The sequence below is a fragment of the Cucurbita moschata genome, unplaced genomic scaffold (genome assembly GCF_002738365.1).
Source record: "Cucurbita moschata cultivar Rifu unplaced genomic scaffold, Cmos_1.0 Cmo_Scf00014, whole genome shotgun sequence".
NCBI lineage: Eukaryota > Viridiplantae > Streptophyta > Magnoliopsida > Cucurbitales > Cucurbitaceae > Cucurbita > Cucurbita moschata.
In genome coordinates this window covers 3,773,442-3,792,268 of record NW_019268530.1, presented here as the reverse complement: position 1 = coordinate 3,792,268, position 18,827 = coordinate 3,773,442, and the positions used below count along the sequence as shown (strand labels likewise).

Below are 18,827 nucleotides of genomic sequence, written 5' to 3'. Positions count from 1 at the left end.
GGGGGGGGGGGGGGGGGGGGGGGGGGGGGGGGGGGGGGGGGGGGGGGGGGGGGGGGGGGGGGGGGGGGGGGGGGGGGGGGGGGGGGGGGGGGGGGGGGGGGGGGGGGGGGGGGGGGGGGGGGGGGGAGTTTGGCATTATTGATTGGGGCACCCAAGAAAATGGCATTGGGATATGGTCAAAAGAACGACTTGTCGTTTTCAAACTGCACAGAACGACAGAAGAAAATGTGTGGCCAAAATAAACAAATCTGCTTAACTCAGAAGTTTCAACTTTCTAGGATTAAGACAAAGAAGAAGAAGAAGAAGAAGAAGAGATGAATTTACAATAATATATCATCAAACCTCAGTTCTCCCATGAACTTCATCAGCAGCTCAGTGTTTGGATAGTTCATTTCGTGAGGACACCAACAACTTGGGGAATGAGATGGTGAAAAAATCCCTCCTCCCCAAGTGTTCTTCCTCTTTTATGTTTTATTACCTTGAGAAAGGTAAAATTATATCAACAAAGTGGGTAAAAAATGAATCTTGTGGGACCAAAAATAGAACAAACAAAGAAAAAAATGATCTTCTTAAGCCACAAAAACTTCAATTGTTCTCCTTTGAATAGCTGCTCGTCTCCTCTGCTACCTTTGCCCATACGTGCGACATTTTCTCTGCATATCCGACCTATTCAACAAAGACTTGCACATTTATTGTCGAGGATGATGAATGAATAATTTCATTCTCGTATTCATTTAAATCGATCTTTTACAAAGAAGACCATAGAATCTAACTTAAGAGGAATCAGAGAATTCATGTTCTTTCTTTCTTGAAATTTGTGAATGTCTAGGCTAACTTATATGCACCTTGACTAACCTCGACTAATCTCACGAGTCTAACTATACTACATTTAGTTAAGAAAGTAACTCATACAGAACTAAATACTAAATGGGCGCCGACCATGATTTGAACTCATTTCTTTTTTTTATCATTAGTTTAAGGTGGTTTGTTCACCTAGTTGTTTTTTTTTTTTAATGAACGATTCTGTTCACATATTCATATCAATTCCAACAGAAGCCACAAATTCTACCTCTTTTCATGTTCTTATTCCTGCGAAATCCAAACCCCACTTCGACTAATCTAATCGGACCCTGGAAACTAAAAAAGCCTTCGTATGTAAACTTACAGAGCTATTCTTCAGCACCAAGTTAAAAAGATGAAAGAATATGTACTTTCAGAATATTTGACAGCATTGTTTTCTCTTACTGAACGAGTCTGAACTTCCATTACTTGATAAAGGTGTGTAAAAAATCAGTTCATGCAATCATACAGAACATAATGAATTATGGACAAAAAAAACCTGAGCATTATCTATTAGATGGGACGGTAAGTACCTGATTTGTTACAAACCCTTTCATCATACTCAAGAAGTCGGCTTGTCTCTCTCTGTCAAATCTTTCCAGCTCGCTCCTATTGTTTTCCTGAATTACAAACATTGTCGTCAGGCCATGCTTATTTTAAGCGTAAAAAATGACTGAGAAACCCAAGCAAGTCAAATTATGATAACTGAGTCAAGAATTTGGTAAGTTGATCTGTACAACATTCAGTGCCTTCTTCTCAGTCCCTTACAAACATATCCAACATGATGATAATAATCGATTTATGAGAAAAGGCATCAGGAACAAACATGAAGACGGTTCTTCTAGACCCGATACCTTGAAAAAAGTATTATGCTGTTCGGAAAGAAGGGAAAAAAATTCCACAGCTTGATATCTCACTGATAAGCAACAAAGTAAAACTTGTTCCCAGCTATGAATCATCATCATTAAGAGCGAATTTTTTCCCCTTTGACTAAAAGTGGAATTACTTGAGTCAACTTATGCGTACCTAGCAGTTAAATACTAGCTACCATGGTTTTGCCCAACCTCCAAGACATCTGAATTTACACCTTGCCCCTTCGACTATTGACCAACTCATGATAGTTTAGTTTAAGTTTCCTAAAAGATCCTGAAGCCATTTTCATATCTTTTGACATCACTCTTAAAGCACAGTGTCATGACATCTAATATGACTCAAACAGAAATTCAATCTCCTACGGGCTCCAAGAATTAGTCTGTAAAGGTATTCCCTTCCAATATAGTGCTATCTAGAGGAAAGAAAATTTACCCCAAGGGAATACATACTCCCAGTCAATTAGAAAGGACTGGTAAACTCTCTTTTTCCTCACTCAAGCCAAATTACTCATGAAAAGCATAAGAAGAAAAGAAACAACTGAAACCACAGTCTAAATGCCCTACGCCCCTCAATTCTCCCACAATCCTTCCACCTTAAGTGGTCCCTATATAAAACGTTCTCTAACTAACTGATCAGAGGTGTATTGACAGCCTTGTCCCTTCTATGATAATATTTCGTAAAGGGGGGCCTAACCTCACTCCTAAGCTGCAATAAAACCTTGTCCTCAAGGGTTGAAACTCAAAAATTGCTTCCGAACTTCGCTGACAACTTCCCAAGTAGCTTCATCTTTTGGTAACCCTTTCCGGCTAACTAAAATTTCCTCTAATCCTGTCTGGTCATTAGTGTGAACGGCAGATACTTGATTGGGCTCAGCAATCCATTCAAACTCGTCATTGAGTAATGGCAGGTCATAGTGCTTCTTGATGAATTCCCCAAGCTTTCTTCAATTGTGAGATGTGAAAAAGAGGATGGGCGTTTGCTTCTTTTGGTATCGGTAACTTGTAGGCCATGGACCCAAATCTTCTGTTCCACGTAACAAGGCCCAAAGTACTTGGGATATATGCTTCGGCACAATTTGGTACCCTGCAATCGGCATAACTCTATCCAGAAGTGACTGATAAATATTTTATCACGATTAGAGACTATCGAACGAATATAACCATGGAGTCTTACCACTTCTCTTATAAAGACATCAACTACTGACTTGGCTGTAAACGGGTGATTCAAGGCAGTAAAGTAGGCTGCTTTACTCAATGGATCCACCACTACTAATATCACAACCATCCCAGTTGATTTTGGCAATCCCTCCCATGGACATCACCTCCTGTGTCAAAGTCCCCTCCCCCCTCACGTATTCCTCCCTCTTCCTCTATAAATTTTGACTCTTCCCCATTGACAAGGACCACCATAGTTCGCAATTTCTTTGTCTTCACTTTGTGCCCAACAATATATTTTTCCTCACAAGAAACACAAATGCCTCTCCTTCCTTGATTGGAATTTGGCATCAGACAACCACTTCATCAACCCTTCTCTTCATGGCACTACAACATTGTTACTAGACAAAGTAATCATACACATGGGAACCATGTCCGACAACTTCATGCCCCCTTTCCTTCCACACATGTGCATTATGGAGTTTGAGATGAGCTTTTCCCTCCATCGACCCTTCTCTTCATGGCACTACAACATTGTTGCTAGACAACGTAATCATACACATGGGAACAACGTCCGACGATTTCGTGCCCTCTGTCCCTCCACACATGTGCATTATGGAGTTTGAGATGGGGTTTTCCCTCCATACAAATTGGACCTTAAAGCTTCAAGCGTAGCTTGTTCTCTATCCTCAAGTGACAGTGATGTCTTAATCATATTAGCTAGCCCAATAGGCTGCCAACACATCAAGTCAGCTTTAATCATTGGATCTAGTCCGTTCTTGAAAGTATTTTCTTATATGTCATTAGACAGATGGAGGAATGGTGCCATCAACAACTCGAATAAGTCGCAATATTCTGTCACCATCTATTCTTGCTTCACAATGAGAAATCAACCTAAAATGCTACCCTTCTTTGCTCTCCAGAATCTCTCTCTAACAGTTGATTTCAGGTCATATCCATCCATGAATGGCTCTCTCTCCTCTTTCCCTCGATACCCATTCAACACTACACCTTGAAAACTAATAACCACCACAATCATCTTCTCAAGACCCATTAGTTTATGAATTTGAAAATACCTATCGGCATGAAATAATCATGAATAGGGATCGTTCCCTCCAAAAATAGGTATCTTGACGTTATTGAACTTACTTTGGTTGCTGGTTGGCTCCTCCACCTTCTCGAAAGTCGATTTGCTTTCTATGACCATAGGATTGAAAGTTAATCGGATTTTCCTCATTCCTCCTATTTTTTTCCAAAGCTATCCTCACCTTCGATTGATGTTGTTTGTGGTCACCATCAAGCCATCCAAGTGGCTATCGTTGCAAACGTCTTTTATAATCGATAGTTGGATTTGGATGAAGATGCCATCGATTCTTTGACTCCATGTATGCATAGCACTCTCGCTTGAATGGACCCAACTCTGTTTTCACCCCTTCCATGTCCTTATCCACAAGTTCCAAATCTTCCTTGATGCCTTTTTTAGACATTTTTTCTAAAATATCCCCAAGTTGCAATTGTTTTGATGTCAATTTGTAAGGTATTCCCTTACAATATATTGATATTCAGAGGAAAGAACAGTCGCCCTAAGGAATTCCCAGCCAATGAGCCTCACTCAAGAAAAATTACTCACAAAAAGCATAAGAAGAAAAGAAACAGTCCAAACCGCAGTCTAAATAATGCCCTAACCCCTCAATTCTCCTACAATCCTGACACCTTAAGTGGTCCCTCTAAAATGTTCTCTAACTAAATAGTCAAAGACGTATGGACTCCTTTGCCCCTCCTCTGATAATATTCATAATTGGGAGCGTAACATAGTCATTTGCTCTTTGGGTTTACCCTAATCTCGATCACATACAATAACAAAAGTCCCTATCCTACAACATAGAACAATACTCTGGACAATAAGAGCAATGGATCATTCAAACCAAGCTGAGAATTTTCCATCACATACATCTCACTCTCACGTACTACAGTTTAAAAACATATTAATGGAAACAAGGTTTGATGGGAAGGCACCTTTATGCGCTCGTATTCACGCATTGCAACATTTTTAGCATCCTCTGTAGTTCTTATGGATTCTTTTAACTGCTCTAACTTCTGAATCCTCGCTATGTCACCACCAAATACTTTAGATGATGCAGCTTCAAGCTTTTCGGCTCTTGATTTCAAAGAGGACAAGTCAGACAATAGAGTTTGCTCAGTCAGTAAAGCACTTGAGCGTTCTGAGAATGCACCATGAACTGCTAGCATTAACCCCAAATAGTCGTGAAGAACATCCTGAAAATATATAAATAAATAATTATAAGACTATGATGAAATGCAAGAGTGTTGTGTTAGCTGCTATTATTCTATCAGTACATGAACAACTATGATGTTCATAGTCCACATACATAAATAATAAACTGAAGAGTGTATGGTGGGTTTGAGCTTCTGCAATACTAACCAGCCCAATTTATTCTTTAAAAGCCATTTTCAAAATAACTTGATCAAATTGCAATATTTCAGATATAATTTTTGAGGAAGATTAAAAATTTACCAAATGTTTCACAGTTTGAGCATTTAGTTCCCGATAGCATCGGCTTGCTTTAACAGCAGCAGTTGCTACATTTTTCGTATCGGCAGCACGAACTCTTTGACAGTTGAATACAGCCTCCTCATGTTCAAATTTTGTCAACTTAATCAAGGTCAAACCTAACTCTCCTAATGTTTCTGCCATATCTTGCTGAGCTTTAACCAATAATTCTGCCTGAGATAAGTTTTACCACAATTAAGACGAAGAGAAAATAGCAAACACATTCTCAAAGGCAGTTTGGTTAATGATAAAGTATAACACGTATGTCACCTGCTGAGATGCAGCACTGAGCTGCTGCTCCAAATCACGCAACTTTTCTTTCTTTTCCAAAAATTTCTTATCCTCCTCAATGACTGCAGGCTTTGAACTTCCCCAGTCATTCGTCACAGATTGCTTCAACTCCTTGAACAATCTTAACAAATCCCTTCCACCTTTTGCCGGCTGTACCACCTCCTGAGGTGCGATTGCGCTCTCACTGAGCAACTGCTTCGGGAGTTTCACTGCACCATCAAGCATCCTAGATGCAACATCGGTTGTCGTTGGCAGTGGCAATCTTCCTTGAACCTGCAAGAAAACCTTAAACTCATCGCTCTTCCTGATCACTGGATGTCCTGCTAGTTTCCTCAAGTACTTCTCCAGTGCCATCCTCCTCTGCTCCACAAATTCTTGCTTATGCATCACTTGGCCTTCCACCACACTCTTATCCGGGCGTGGGGGTATAAAGAACCCTCTATAAGACTCCGCCAATCGTTCTGATAGCGTCACCACATCCTTAAACCTCCTTCGAACACTATATTCTGATCCCCCAAACTCCGCCATGTTAGTCCTGGTAGTGATCAGATAAGTTATGTACGAATTACCACCAGGCACTATCGAGTTCGAAACATCTTGCTCTTTCTGAGGATTCGAGACTGTAATTTGTATATATTCCAAATTTGAAGACGAAGATCTGGATAAACCCCCAGAGCTCTCCGAACTTTTGCTGGGGCTTTCAACACCATTAACATCACTAAAACTATTCCCATCAAACGGAACAGAATTCACATCAGAAAAGTGAAGTGGCTCGGAGAATAAACGATCGGACGCTTTAGGGTTTCGGACATCTCGATCTATCGTCGGAGCAAGCAGGGGATCCGAATCAGCCGGTGTAAGAATGGTCGGCGGGGACAAAGGATGATGCGTTTCTGAGAGCGAGGACATGGCACTACGATAATTAGAGAAAGATTTGGAGCTTAATTGCTCCTTGACAACCAAATTTTCCATCTGGTCACGAGAGGAATACAACTGGGCTTCTTCAAAGCCCTGGTTCTCAGAATCCATCATCATATTATCCAATCCGCAAAACAAAAACTGGTGAAACAAGAGAAGAATTCAAGAATTACCACTAGGTTGATCAGTTCAGCAATCTACAAAACGAAGAAACACTCTAGGGTTCAATTCGACCGTTTGGAGAGAACAAAAATCTTCGAAAAATTACCAAGAGAAATGCGGAGAGGCCGAAGGGGTTTCAGAGAGCGGTAGCTGAGGTCGCCACCATTCGGCGTGGCTGAGAGAGGTAAGCCGAGGAAGAAGAAGACTAAGCAACACAAGCACGTGGCAAATACAGAAACCCACCCTTCACAGAAATCTCCAGACCTCGAAAACGGTGCCGTTTTAGTGTTCTTCTAACGGTTAAGGGTAGTATTGACTTTTCAATAGATTAAGGTTAGTTAACCTTTATTTTATACGTCATTTAGTTCAAACTCACCCAAACTACAATTGAAATTCTTTTAAGAATAATTAAGTTTAAATAAAAACTATCCAGAAGCCCATGGGCTTGTGCTTCCTAAGCCCAACTCTACCCTTGGGCCCACTAAAAGCAAATCCCATTGGCCGGCCCATAAGTCAAGTTGGAAGACCGAATATGACCTGCAAAAGACTGGAGACACGTGTCCCTCCTCTATGTATTTCCAACCAACTCTGGTTATGACTCAGCTTTTCTCGACCTCAAACCTCAATTCGATCCCATCATTGATTTAAGTATCAAAATATATTGGGTTATCGCTTTTCTCGATATCAGTTCGATCTAACCATTGATCTATGCATTAAAACGTATTGCCCAGTAGCTTTTCTCGATATCAATTCGATCGACCCATTAATCTAAGCATTGTGTTGGATGATAAAAGTCTCACATCGGCTAATTTAGAGAATGATTATGGGTTTATAATTAGAGAATACTCTCTCCTATGGAATGAGGCCTTTTGAGGAATCCCAAAGCAAAGCCATGAGAGCTTATACTATCTACTCACGTATTTGACAATAGCTTTTCTCGACCTCGATTCGATCTAATCATTAATTTAAACATCAGAACGTATTCGGCACATGTCAGATTGGTGCGAGTATAGTTGTTTTAAAAAAATAAAGATAATCATAGTGTCAATGGGCAGGCCAACTAATTTGATATCAAAACAGACATCCCATTGACCTAATTCATTTCAACGGTTGAAAATATTCCAAAATGTCAACAGATATGTTATATACTTAACCACTACACTCTTCCCAATTAGTGGCTTGATTGATGTTTAAATACAACATTAACTACTTCTGACTTTATTATAAACCAAATTAATTATAAATAACGCTTAATAAAAAAAATTAATAAACTAAAATAAATGTCTATACCGGATTAAAATATTTTATAATTCATTAAAGTGTAAAGTTACTATCATAGCAACTTAAGCTCACCGTTAGTAGATATTATCAATTTTGGTCGATTAAGTATTGTTGTCAATCTCACAATTTTAAAACGCGTCTATTAGGAGAGATCTCCACACCCTTTGAAGAAATGTTTCATTTCCCTCTCCAACGAGAGATAACAATCCACCCATCTTAAGAGTCAGTGTCCCCGTTCTCACATCGTCCTGTGATCTAATTGAAAAAAAAAAACTATTCTTTTTAGTGTTTTTAATCTTTTAATCCATTTACTATCTAAGGTACTAATTTACGACTAAGTTTTTTTTATTAAAGATAATGGTGTACTCGTTCTCGTTTATATTTTCACAAAGTAGACATCGAATTAACTTGAACCAGCAGATCTCTTTCTAGTCCGGTGGTAGTATTACGATACCATCTATTTTACTTTTATTCAAAAGTCTCATACCATAAAGTTATCGTTCTTAGCTCACCGAAGCTCATCGAATGAAGATCTCACTAGTTTCATACCAATAGAGTTATCGTTCTTAACTCGCCGAAGCTCTTCGAATGAAGATCTCACTAGTTTCATTTGTTCTTATGAAACAGAACAGTGAACAGAACAGAGAACAGAGCAGAGGGAGTGGGTGCAACAAATCCCCATTATGGTTGCACCAAAAAACAACCTTAAATCCATAGTGTACCAGTTGACTCTCCAAACCTAATTTTCCAACAAATTTTTTGAGTTGTACTATGTTATATCGAGCTCCTTCTTCCCTCTTCCCTCGCTTTCTCTGCCTATAAATACCTCACTCACTCAGCTCCTCCACCACCAACAAAACAGAGGAAAATGGAACATCTGTTAAAGACAAAATCTTTGTCTTCTTGCTTCTTGTTAGCCATTTTGGTCTTGATTCCTTTCGCCATTGCAGAAACTCACTACCATGAATTCATCGTAAGCTTCCAAAATCTCCATTTTCGCTAAAAAATTTCACAATTCCTCTGTTTTTCTGACTCTGTTTCGCTGCAAAATGCAGGTTCAACGCAAACCAGTGAAGAGGCTGTGCAAAGTTCATAACATTATAACAGTGAACGGACAGTTCCCTGGGCCAATTTTAGAAGTAAGAAACGGCGATTCTTTGGTCATCAAAGTGGTTAACGCTGTCCGCTACAATGTCTCTCTTCATTGGTAATTCTTTACGCAAAACCCATCTCTGTTTTTTACTGACAGAGACGTGTAATGAACTGGTTGTGGGTTTGATATGATTAGGCATGGGATCAAGCAGCTGAGGAACCCATGGGCGGATGGGCCGGAATTTATAACGCAATGCTCTATAAAGCCAGGGGGTAGCTATACTTACAGGTTCACTATTGAAGATCAAGAGGGTACTCTGTGGTGGCATGCGCATAGCCGATGGCTTCGAGCTACTGTTTATGGCGCGCTCATAATTTATCCGAAGATGGGTTCTTATTATCCGTTCTTAATGCCTAAAAGAGAAGCTTCTGTTCTTCTTGGTAATTGTTGTTCGATGTTGTTATGGGTTGGATTAATGCTGAGATTTTGACTGTTTGATGGGTGTGAAAAACAGGGGAGTGGTTTGATAGAGATCCGATGAGTGTACTGCGGCAAGCGCTGTTGAGTGGAGCGGCTCCTAATGTGTCTGATGCTTACACCATCAACGGGCAGCCCGGCGATTTCTATAGATGCTCGAAGAAAGGTCGGTGAGAGTTTAACGCTCTGAATTTTACGAAAATATGTTTCATGATGAGAACACTATCTGCTAGCGGTGAGCTTGGACTGTTACAAATGGTATCAGAGCCAAACACTGGGCGATTTCCCAGTGAAGGAGGGTGGACACGAGGCAGTGTGTTACCCACATCGATTGGAGAGCCTCAAAGGGAGTGGACACGAGGTAGTGCCAGTGAGGACACTGGACCTTGAAAGGGAGTGAATTTGGGATCTCTCATCTATTGATATTGGGGATCCCTCATCTATTGATGTAACGGCCCAGATCCATCGCTAGCAAATATTGTTCTCTTTGGACTTTCCCTTTCGGGCTTCCCCTCAAGACTTTAAACGCGTCTGCAAAGGGAACGTTTGCACACCCTTATAAAGGGTGTTTTGTTCTCCTCCCCAACCAATGTGGGACATCACAATCCACCCCCCTTCAGGGCAAAGCGTCCTCGCTAACACTCTTTCCTTTCTCCAATTGATGTGGGATCCCTACCAAATCCACCCTTTTGAGGCCCAGCGTCCTTACTGGCACACCATCTCGTGTCTTCCCCTTTGGGGAACAGCCTCCTTGCTAACAAATAGTCCGGTGTCTGGCTCTGATACCATTTGTAATGGCCCAGATTCACACCTAGCCGATATTGTCAAAGCTTTCCCTCTCAGGCTTCTCCGTCAAAACTTTAAAATGCATCTATTAGGGGAAGATTTCCACACCTTAATATTGTCAAAGCTTTCCCTTCCCGACTTCTTTTTTATTTTTATTTCAACTCTTAAAAAGTCAACCGAGCTAGATGGTGAGATTATATTGACCACTTAAAAGGTCAACTAAGCTGAAATTAACTTGATTTTGCAGAGACGGTGAGATTCGGAGTGAATGCCGGCGAGACAATCCTTCTCAGAATCGTAAACTCCGGACTGAATCAAGAACTCTTCTTCTCCGTCGCGAACCACCCATTGACAGTGGTCGCCGTCGACGCATCTTACACCAAACCATTCAAAACAAATGTCATCATGATCGGACCCGGCCAAACCACCGACGTCCTCCTCACAGCCAACCAACCTCCAGCCCATTACTACATGGCCGCCACCGCTTACAACACCGCCATGAACGCCTCCTTCGACAACACCACCACCACTGCCATTCTCCAATACAACAACAATTACCAACAACAACCAAAACCCATCCTTGCCCAGCTCCCCTTTTTCAACGACACACCCACCTCCACCCGCTTCACCGCCCAACTCCGCAGCTTAAACAGAGCAAACGTCCCAACCCAAATCGACGAATCCTTACTCTTCACCGTCGGATTAGGCCTCATCAATTGCACCAACCCCAACAGCCCCCGCTGCCAAGGCCCCAACGGCACACGCTTCGCCGCCAGCATCAACAACAACTCCTTCGTTTTCCCCAAATCCAATTCCATTATGCAGGCCTTTTACCAAGGGATTCCCGGCGTTTTCACCACCGATTTCCCCCCTGTTCCGCCCCTGCAATTCGATTACACCGGAAATGTCAGCAGAGGACTATGGCAGCCCGGTCGAGGGACCAAAACTTTCCGGCTAAGATATGGATCGAGTGTGCAGATTGTGCTGCAGGACACCAGCATTGTCACCACGGAAGATCACCCAATGCATCTCCATGGCTACCATTTCTATGTTGTGGGTTCGGGTTTTGGTAATTTCAATAGCGCGACGGACCCGGCGAGGTTCAATCTTGTTGACCCACCGATGAGGAACACCATTGGAACGCCGCCCGGTGGTTGGGTTGCGATTCGGTTCGTCGCTGATAATCCAGGAGCTTGGTTGATGCATTGCCATATCGACTCGCACCTTGCTTGGGGATTAGCCATGGTTTTTCTTGTCGAAAATGGCGAAGGGGAGATGCAATCTGTTCTTCCTCCTCCACCTGATCTCCCACCTTGTTAAATTTTATGCATTGTTCTTACTCCTTCATTATGTTTATGTATTGTTCTTGAATTAAGGAAAAAGCTTCGAATCTCAACAATTTTTCCCAACAAAGTACATCCTCCCCCTAATTGAGGCTCGACTCTTTCTCTAGAGCCCTTGAACAAAATACACCCTTAGTATTGTTAGACGAACACGACTTTCCACAATGGTATGATATTGTCCACTTTGAGTGTAAGCTCTCTTGGTTTTGTTTTGGGCTTCCTCAAAACGCCTTATTCCAATGGAGAGATTATTCTTTCTTTATAAACACATGATCATTCCTTAAATTAGCCGATCTGGGACTTTCATCATCCAACAAGACACGTGAGTTATTTTATACTACACCTCAGTTCTCTTTAAACACGTAATTATTTCTATCTATTTATTAATATTTCAATGCATAACTATTACATCCAACGGCTTCAACATGGACGCTTTTTAAACAAGTCTAGCATAACTATTACATCCAACGATTTCAACGTGGACGCTTTAAGCAAGTCTAGCTTATCCACTCAATGTGAATCGAGTGTTCACATGGACGCTTTAAACAAAATCTAGCATAACTATTACATCAAACGATTTCAACGTGGACGCTTTAAACAAGTCTAGCTTATCGACACAATGTGAATCGAGATACAAATTTACAATATATACAACAAATTAATAGAACCCCTATCGAAAATCAAACCTAAACTTCCCACAAATCCCAGAAGAAAAATGGCTTTGGCCTCTCAAAACTTGCTGCTGCACGACCAACACAGAAGCGGCGGCTCCAAAATCCTCGGAGGACACATAATCTCCAATGATACCCAATTCATTGTCTTGGCTCCAATTGGACAGCCCTTCAAGCAACACAGGGTTGACCCCTCGTTTTCTTCCCACAATCACAAGATCATAAGAATCATCGTTCATTGATTGAATGGCTGCGATTGTCTCTGCCCCATTTCTCACCACTACTTCTCTGTAAATCACTCGCTCGTTGGTCTCGTTCTTAACCCAGAACCATGTCACCATGCCGTCGTCTAGCTTCTTCTCGAGCTCGTTGTCGCCTCTTGAATTGTGTGATAGGAAGCGAACCACCGACACGCACACGTCTTGATTGCCGAGGATTCTGTCGGCGTAAGCGAGTGCTTCTCGTGCGTCTGCTCCTCCTAGAAATAGAACGGCGAATTGTTGTGCTGAGTTCCAGAAGGATTGTCCGACCACTGGGCTGTGGAGATTGCACTTGTCGACAAGGATTCCGACCGAACATGGAGCGTGTTCTAGTACGCTCTTGTTCACTGGATGCAACCCCACGGTTGAATCTCCCGTCGACGTCCTACAGTTACAACCATATAAACAAATTTATAATTTTACTCTTCACAATTATTGGAGCGAGTTCCAAGCGAGCTAATTAAGGAAATAATCGTGTGTTTATAAGTAGGCATGAAACTACTTAGTCAAACAAAGGGTGTACTTTGTTCGAGGGCTCCAGAGAAAGGAATCGAGCCTCAATTAAGGGTAGGTTGTTCGAGGACTCTATAAAGAAGTTGAGACCCTCGAAAATGTAGCCAAAAGTGACTGAAGTGTCGAACAAAGAGTGTACTTTGTTCGAGAACTCCGGAGAAAGGAGTTAAGCCTCAATTATGGGGAGGTTGTTCAAGGATTCTATAAAGAAGTTGGGACCTCGAAAGTGTAGTCAAAAGTGACTCAAGTGTCGTACTTTGTTCGAGAGCTCTAGAGAAAGGAGTCGAACCTCAATTAAAGGGAGGTTGTTCGAGGACTCTATAAAGAAGTTGGGACCCTCGAAAGTGTAGTCAAAAGTGACTGAAGTGTCGAACAAAGGGTGTACTTTGATCGAGAACTCTAGAGAAAGGAGTCGAGCTTCAATTAAGAGGAGGTTGTTCGAGGGTTCTATAGCCCTCAGAGGAGGCTCTATGGTGTACTTTGTTCGAGGAGAGGATTGTTGGGAGGGAGTCCCACGTTAGCCATCATGGTACGATACCTTTTAAGGAAACAAAAAGTAAAACCACGAGAGCTTATGCTCAAAATGGACAATATCATACTATTGTAGAGATCAGTAATTTCTAACATTTACGATGGATTTAGAAAGCGTTTTCTAGCTCAATTATCGATCGATATAGAACAATTACCTGCCAAAAGGAAGGACAATGAGATTGGTCTTCTTAATCAAAGCAAGCTCACAAATATCCTGGTTCATGGATCGTTTAGGCGCCACAGCGGTGTACGTATGCAACTTCACGAGCTCACCTCGAGCCTCCTCGTAGATACGAAGAGCATTATGGATGGAGTCAGAGGCAGTGTACTTAGAAGGAGTCTTACACTTCTTGTGATCAATGAAGACAGGGGCAGCTCGACCCACCAGCTCAATAAGATGCAGCGCGTAAATAGAGAACGGGCTGCTCGTCGTCGGGTTCGACATGTCCAGCAAGTTCACCAGTGCAGCTACGTTCTCTTGGCCTTCAATGCACAACACAACGCGCAGCTCTTTCCCTGGCGGTAAATGCTGGATGGTTCTCCTTTTGTTGATCATATATGGCCTTGTGGGATCGTAGAGCAAGCTTATCAGTGGCGTTGCTATGCCCGTCACTGCTACTGTCATGAGTATCATCATGGTGAACTCTGGTATAGTTATTATCTGCATTTTGATCCAACAACGTTCGGTTTATTACTCATTTAGTACTCATTTAGTGTCGAGAATTGTTGGGAGTAAGTTACCACGTTAGCTAATTAAGGAGATGATCATGAATTCATCTCTTGGTACGAGGCATTTTGGGGAAACCAAAAGCAAAACCACGAGAGCTTATACTCAAGGTGGACAATATCATGCCATTGTGGAGGTTTGTGATTCCTAACATGTAACAGAATCATGCCCTTAATTTAGTCATGTCAATAGAATCCTCAAGTGTCGGAATTAAAAAGTTGCTAGCCTCTAAGGCCTAGTCAAAAGTGACTTATGAGATCCCACATTGATTGAAGGAGGAGAACGAAACACCTTTTATAAGGGTGTGGAGACCTCTCACTAACCGTTTTAGAAACCTTAAGAGAAAGCACAAAGAGGACAATATCTACCTGCAGTGGGCCTAGGCCATTACAAATGGTATTAGAGCCAGACACTGGGCAATGTGTCAGCAAGGAGACTCTTCTTCGAAGGTAGATACGAGGCAGTATGCCAGTAAGGACGCTAAGCCCTGAAGAAGGTGGATTTGGTGGAGGTCCCACATCATTGGAGAAAGGAAAGAGCGTCAACAAAGACACTAGGCCCAAAGAGGTGGATTGTGAGATCCCACATTGGTTGGGGAGGGGAAGCCGGAAGGGGAAAACCCAAAGAGGACAATATTTGCCCGCGATGGGCCTAGGCCGTTACATATGGTATCAGAGCCAGACACTGGGCAATGTGCCAGAGAGGAGACTCTTCCTCGAAGGTAGACACGAGGCGGTGTGCCAACAACGACGCTAGGCTCTAAAGGGGTGGATTTGTTGGGGGTCCCACATCATTGGAGAAAGAAAAGAGAGTCAGCGAGAACACTCGGGCTCAAAGCGTGGATTGTGAGATCTCACATTGGTGAGAGAGGGGAAGCCCGAAAGAGAAAGTCGAAAGAGGACAATATTTACTAGTGGTGAGCGTGAGTTGTTACATGACTCAAGTGTCAAACAAAAGGTTTATTTTGTTCAAGGGCTGTAGAGAAATGAGTAGAGCCTCGATTAAAAGAACGGTTGTTCGAGGTACCCGTAATTCCTAACATTTTGTTCGAAAGAGAAGCGACCGTACCTTTTTGTCAATCCAATGAATGAGGAGAACAATTTCGACTTGGCCTCTCAAGCACATGATAAGGCTAACCGCAAGGCTATCTCTAAGGGGCAGCTGAAAGAAGAGCGAGGCCACCAAAGTGGAACCAAATTTGAAGAAATGACCAGCCAAAGCCAAGAAAAACAGAGGCGCCAAGTTGGACCAACCAGCATTCACCATTTGAAAAACATCAGTACAAAGCCCAACAAACGCAAACGAAAACGGCAACAAAAGCTCAGATATTATGGTCTCACTCCTCTCAACCAACGTAGACCCCAACGGCGGCCCATCAGGTATAGCCATACCCAACCAAAGCGGACCATTAAGAATCGCTATCCCAAACAAATCGGTCAAGAACCCCATCACCAAAACCGCCAACAAAATCGCCACAATGAACCCTTGCTCCACAGCCTGCCCTTCAGGGGTTCGCCTCACAATCCAACGCATTACCCTTCTAACACACACCACTATAAACCCCACCAAAACAATCAAAGAAATCAAATACCAAATTGAGCTCTTCCATTCAACTTCTCCTTGTATGGCGGCCTCGAATGCGACGAGCGCGTTGATGCCGACCGCGTCGCTGATTATCGATACCGACATCGACATCCGACCCACCTCGGAGCTTAGAAGGTTAAGCTCGTGGAGAATTGGGTGGACGACGGGGAAGGCAGTGATGGCTAAGGAAGATGTAATGGCTCCAATTGAGGAGAATTTGGCTAAGGATTTGTTCATGGTTTTACGGATGAGTAAAGCAAATGTAATGTTCAAGATTAATGGAACAATTACGCTGAATGATGCAATGAAAAACTCCTTTTTGCCCGATTTTTTTGTTAATGAAAGATCTGTTTTAACGCCAGAGATGAACAAGAAATACATGAAACCGATTAACCCGACGTTGCTTAACAAAAAACTTATGTCCTCTGAGAACATCTGTTGTCGGAAATTCTTGTTGTGGCTGAGAACTGATGGCCCAATGATGAAACCGCCCTTCCAATCAAACAAGAACAAACCGTCAAATGGTCATAATATTTGCTAAAAACGCCTCAATGAAAGTTCTCTATTTATATTGAGAAACAAAGTTCTCTATTTATACTGAAAAATATGATAAATTACAAACAATATAGAAAGAACAAAAATAATAAATAGATACAAGATATTTGACTATAATAAAATAAAGGGACAAATATGATAACTATGATGAGCGGGAATTAGAGTCAAATATCTATGACAAATATGATTATGGCAAATATGATAATTATGGTGAGCTGAAATGGGAGTCAAATATCTATGACAAATATGATTACGACAAATATGATAACTATGGTGAGTCGTAATGGGAGTCAATATCTATGACAGATATGATAACTATGGTACGCCGTAATAAGAGTTCAATATCTATGACAAATATGATAACTATGGTAAGCCGTAATAGGAGTCAAATATCTATGGCAAATATGATAATTTTGGTGAGCTGTAATGGAATCAAATATCTAGATATTTGTCTATAATAAATGGTAAAATATGTTAAATGATAATCGGAGGTACTTACGAGGACCTGGGAGACGATTTTGGGCTGGTGGAAGGGGCGGAGGAGCAAATGGATGATATGAATGAGGAGAATTACGAAGGAAATGTCCAAAATCAAAGCGGAGAAGGAATCATCGAGTGGGTTTGCGCCGTAGAAGATGCCGGGAGTTCTAGGGTGGTTGAGTCGGCAGGCGACGGGGGCGGTGGCGGCAGGTGTGGCGTCTTTGAAGCTGGTGAGGCCGCCGACGACATGGAGTCTCTGGATGTGGCGGAGATCGAGGGCGGAGAAATTGCGCCAATTGTCATATTGGGCAAAGCGAGAAGGTAGGTGAAAAAACCTTACCATGCAATTAGTGAACGAATCTCTGAAGCAGAAATGGGAGAGAAACAGAGAGAGATAATGGCTTTGCGATGAATGGGGAGCTTTTGGAGTTCTTATAGTTTATCGTCTTTCAACCTCAATCCATCGTTTATCTGTGTGGTCTTATTCCAAAACTTTAAAATAGTCAATCACACGTTAGGCTGTTGACAAAATTAGATAACTTTGACTTCGATTTAAATAAATGCAATTTTTTCATGTTTTTCTTGTTCCCGTTGGTTGGATGGGTGACCCGAACCACCCAAACAAAGTTCAAATCGAACTCAACCTAACCCTCTCGAAAGGTTGGATTGGGTTGGGTTGTAAGTTTTTTTTTTCTTTAAAATAATTATAAAAAATTTTCAACTCACCCAATCAGAGCCCAACCCAACTTTTTAAGGTTTGAGTTTGGTAGTCCAAAAATTGATAGATACAAGTACGCGTGTAACAGTCCAAGCCCACCGCTAATAAATATTGTTTTGTTTGGATTTTCCTTCAATAAAAAACGTCTGCCGGGGAAAAAGTTTTTTCTCCCCCAACTAATATGAGATCTCAAAATCCACCCCCCTTCGGGGCCAGAGACCTTGCTGCAGTCATTCCCTTCTCCAATCATGTGGAACCCCCACCACCCCCTTCCTCTTTCGGAGCCCAGCGTCTTTACTACCACATCGCCTCGTGTCCATTCCCTTCGAGATTTAGCCTCCTTGCTGGCACATCGCCCGATGTCTAGCTCTGATATCATTTATAACTGCCCAAGCCCATAGCTAGCAAATATTGTTCTCTCTTTAGATTTTCCCTTCCGGACTTCCCCTCAAGATTTTTAAAACTCGTTTGCTAGAGGGAGATTTCCACACCCTTATAAAAAAATACTTCATTCTCCCCCCAACTATTGTGGGATCTCCCAACCCGTCTTTTAAGGGAGAGACTTCCACATTCTTATAAGGAATGTTTCATCCACCCCCTTGAGGACATAGCATCCCCACTAGCACACTACTTCTAAGTCCACAGCTAGCAGATATTATCTACTTTGACTCATTACTTATCGTTGTCCACCTCACGATTTTAAAACTCGTATGCTATGAAGATGGTCTAGCCCTACTCTAACCAATGCCTCACACCATCCAATAGGTGACTCTGATATCATTTGTAACAACCTAAGGCGGCGGTTAGCAATTATATTATAAAACAATTTTTGGTCAAATAATATTGATTTTGATTTTTTGAAAAAAAAAAAAGTAATATTTGGTCAATATAATTGGTGAAGAAATGAAAATAAAAAGAAAGTAGGGTCAAAAGTAAGAAAAAGGGATAGCGTAGGGACTGGCAGTGAAAAAGTAAACATAAGAAGGAGCCTTTTTCTG

General features: G+C 41.9%; 3 protein-coding genes across 4 annotated transcripts; 1 reads left to right on the top strand and 2 right to left on the bottom strand.

Annotated features, from left to right (window-relative positions):
* Positions 1 to 252: 252 nt before the first annotated feature.
* LOC111452644 (sorting nexin 2A) lies at positions 253 to 7,035 on the bottom strand. Of its 2 annotated transcripts, none has more exons than XR_002712150.1 (6): positions 5,710 to 7,033; positions 5,404 to 5,613; positions 4,884 to 5,144; positions 1,374 to 1,460; positions 515 to 666; positions 253 to 481 (listed from the first exon to the last, which is right to left on the bottom strand). XR_002712150.1 is itself a non-coding variant. In XM_023093461.1 (6 exons), the coding sequence occupies exons 2-6, from the start codon at positions 6,763 to 6,765 to the stop codon at positions 586 to 588; spliced, it is 1,695 nt and encodes a 564-aa protein (XP_022949229.1). In that variant the 5' UTR covers positions 6,766 to 6,845; positions 6,917 to 7,035; the 3' UTR covers positions 253 to 585. The 2 variants fall into 2 exon arrangements, 1 of the variants encoding a protein (XP_022949229.1); XM_023093461.1 differs by having other exon boundaries at positions 253 to 666; positions 5,710 to 6,845; positions 6,917 to 7,035.
* Positions 7,036 to 8,942: 1,907 nt separating this feature from the next.
* LOC111452103 (laccase-3) lies at positions 8,943 to 11,888 on the top strand. The gene is made up of 5 exons (XM_023092644.1): positions 8,943 to 9,064; positions 9,147 to 9,298; positions 9,380 to 9,624; positions 9,699 to 9,827; positions 10,695 to 11,888. The coding sequence occupies exons 1-5, from the start codon at positions 8,960 to 8,962 to the stop codon at positions 11,765 to 11,767; spliced, it is 1,704 nt and encodes a 567-aa protein (XP_022948412.1). The 5' UTR covers positions 8,943 to 8,959; the 3' UTR covers positions 11,768 to 11,888.
* A 482-nt stretch (positions 11,889 to 12,370) lies between these two features.
* On the bottom strand, positions 12,371 to 17,496 carry LOC111452101 (cation/H(+) antiporter 24-like). Its single transcript, XM_023092643.1, has 4 exons — positions 17,131 to 17,496; positions 15,561 to 16,568; positions 13,921 to 14,426; positions 12,371 to 13,106 (listed from the first exon to the last, which is right to left on the bottom strand). Exons 1-4 carry the CDS (start codon positions 17,452 to 17,454, stop codon positions 12,461 to 12,463), a joined length of 2,484 nt encoding a protein of 827 aa, XP_022948411.1. The 5' UTR covers positions 17,455 to 17,496; the 3' UTR covers positions 12,371 to 12,460.
* Between the last annotated feature and the right edge of the window lie 1,331 nt (positions 17,497 to 18,827).

Bases quoted from the DNA above. Each gene is read 5' to 3' on its own strand.
- LOC111452101 (XM_023092643.1), bottom strand. From the start codon at position 17,454: ATGGTAAGGTTTTTTCACCTACCTTCTCGCTTTGCCCAATATGACAAT. The intron at 14,427-15,560 runs GTACGGTCGCTT...ATCAAAATGCAG, and splicing joins TTCATTGGATTGACAAAAAG to ATAATAACTATACCAGAGTT. The intron at 13,107-13,920 runs GTAATTGTTCTA...TTGTAACTGTAG, and splicing joins ATTGTCCTTCCTTTTGGCAG to GACGTCGACGGGAGATTCAA.
- LOC111452103 (XM_023092644.1), top strand. From the start codon at position 8,960: ATGGAACATCTGTTAAAGACAAAATCTTTGTCTTCTTGCTTCTTGTTA. The intron at 9,299-9,379 runs GTAATTCTTTAC...TGATATGATTAG, and splicing joins TACAATGTCTCTCTTCATTG to GCATGGGATCAAGCAGCTGA. The intron at 9,625-9,698 runs GTAATTGTTGTT...TGTGAAAAACAG, and splicing joins AGAAGCTTCTGTTCTTCTTG to GGGAGTGGTTTGATAGAGAT.
- LOC111452644 (XM_023093461.1), bottom strand. From the start codon at position 6,765: ATGATGATGGATTCTGAGAACCAGGGCTTTGAAGAAGCCCAGTTGTAT. The intron at 1,461-4,883 runs GTGCCTTCCCAT...TTTGTAATTCAG, and splicing joins GTGAATACGAGCGCATAAAG to GAAAACAATAGGAGCGAGCT. The intron at 667-1,373 runs GTACTTACCGTC...TTTGTTGAATAG, and splicing joins AAGGGTTTGTAACAAATCAG to GTCGGATATGCAGAGAAAAT.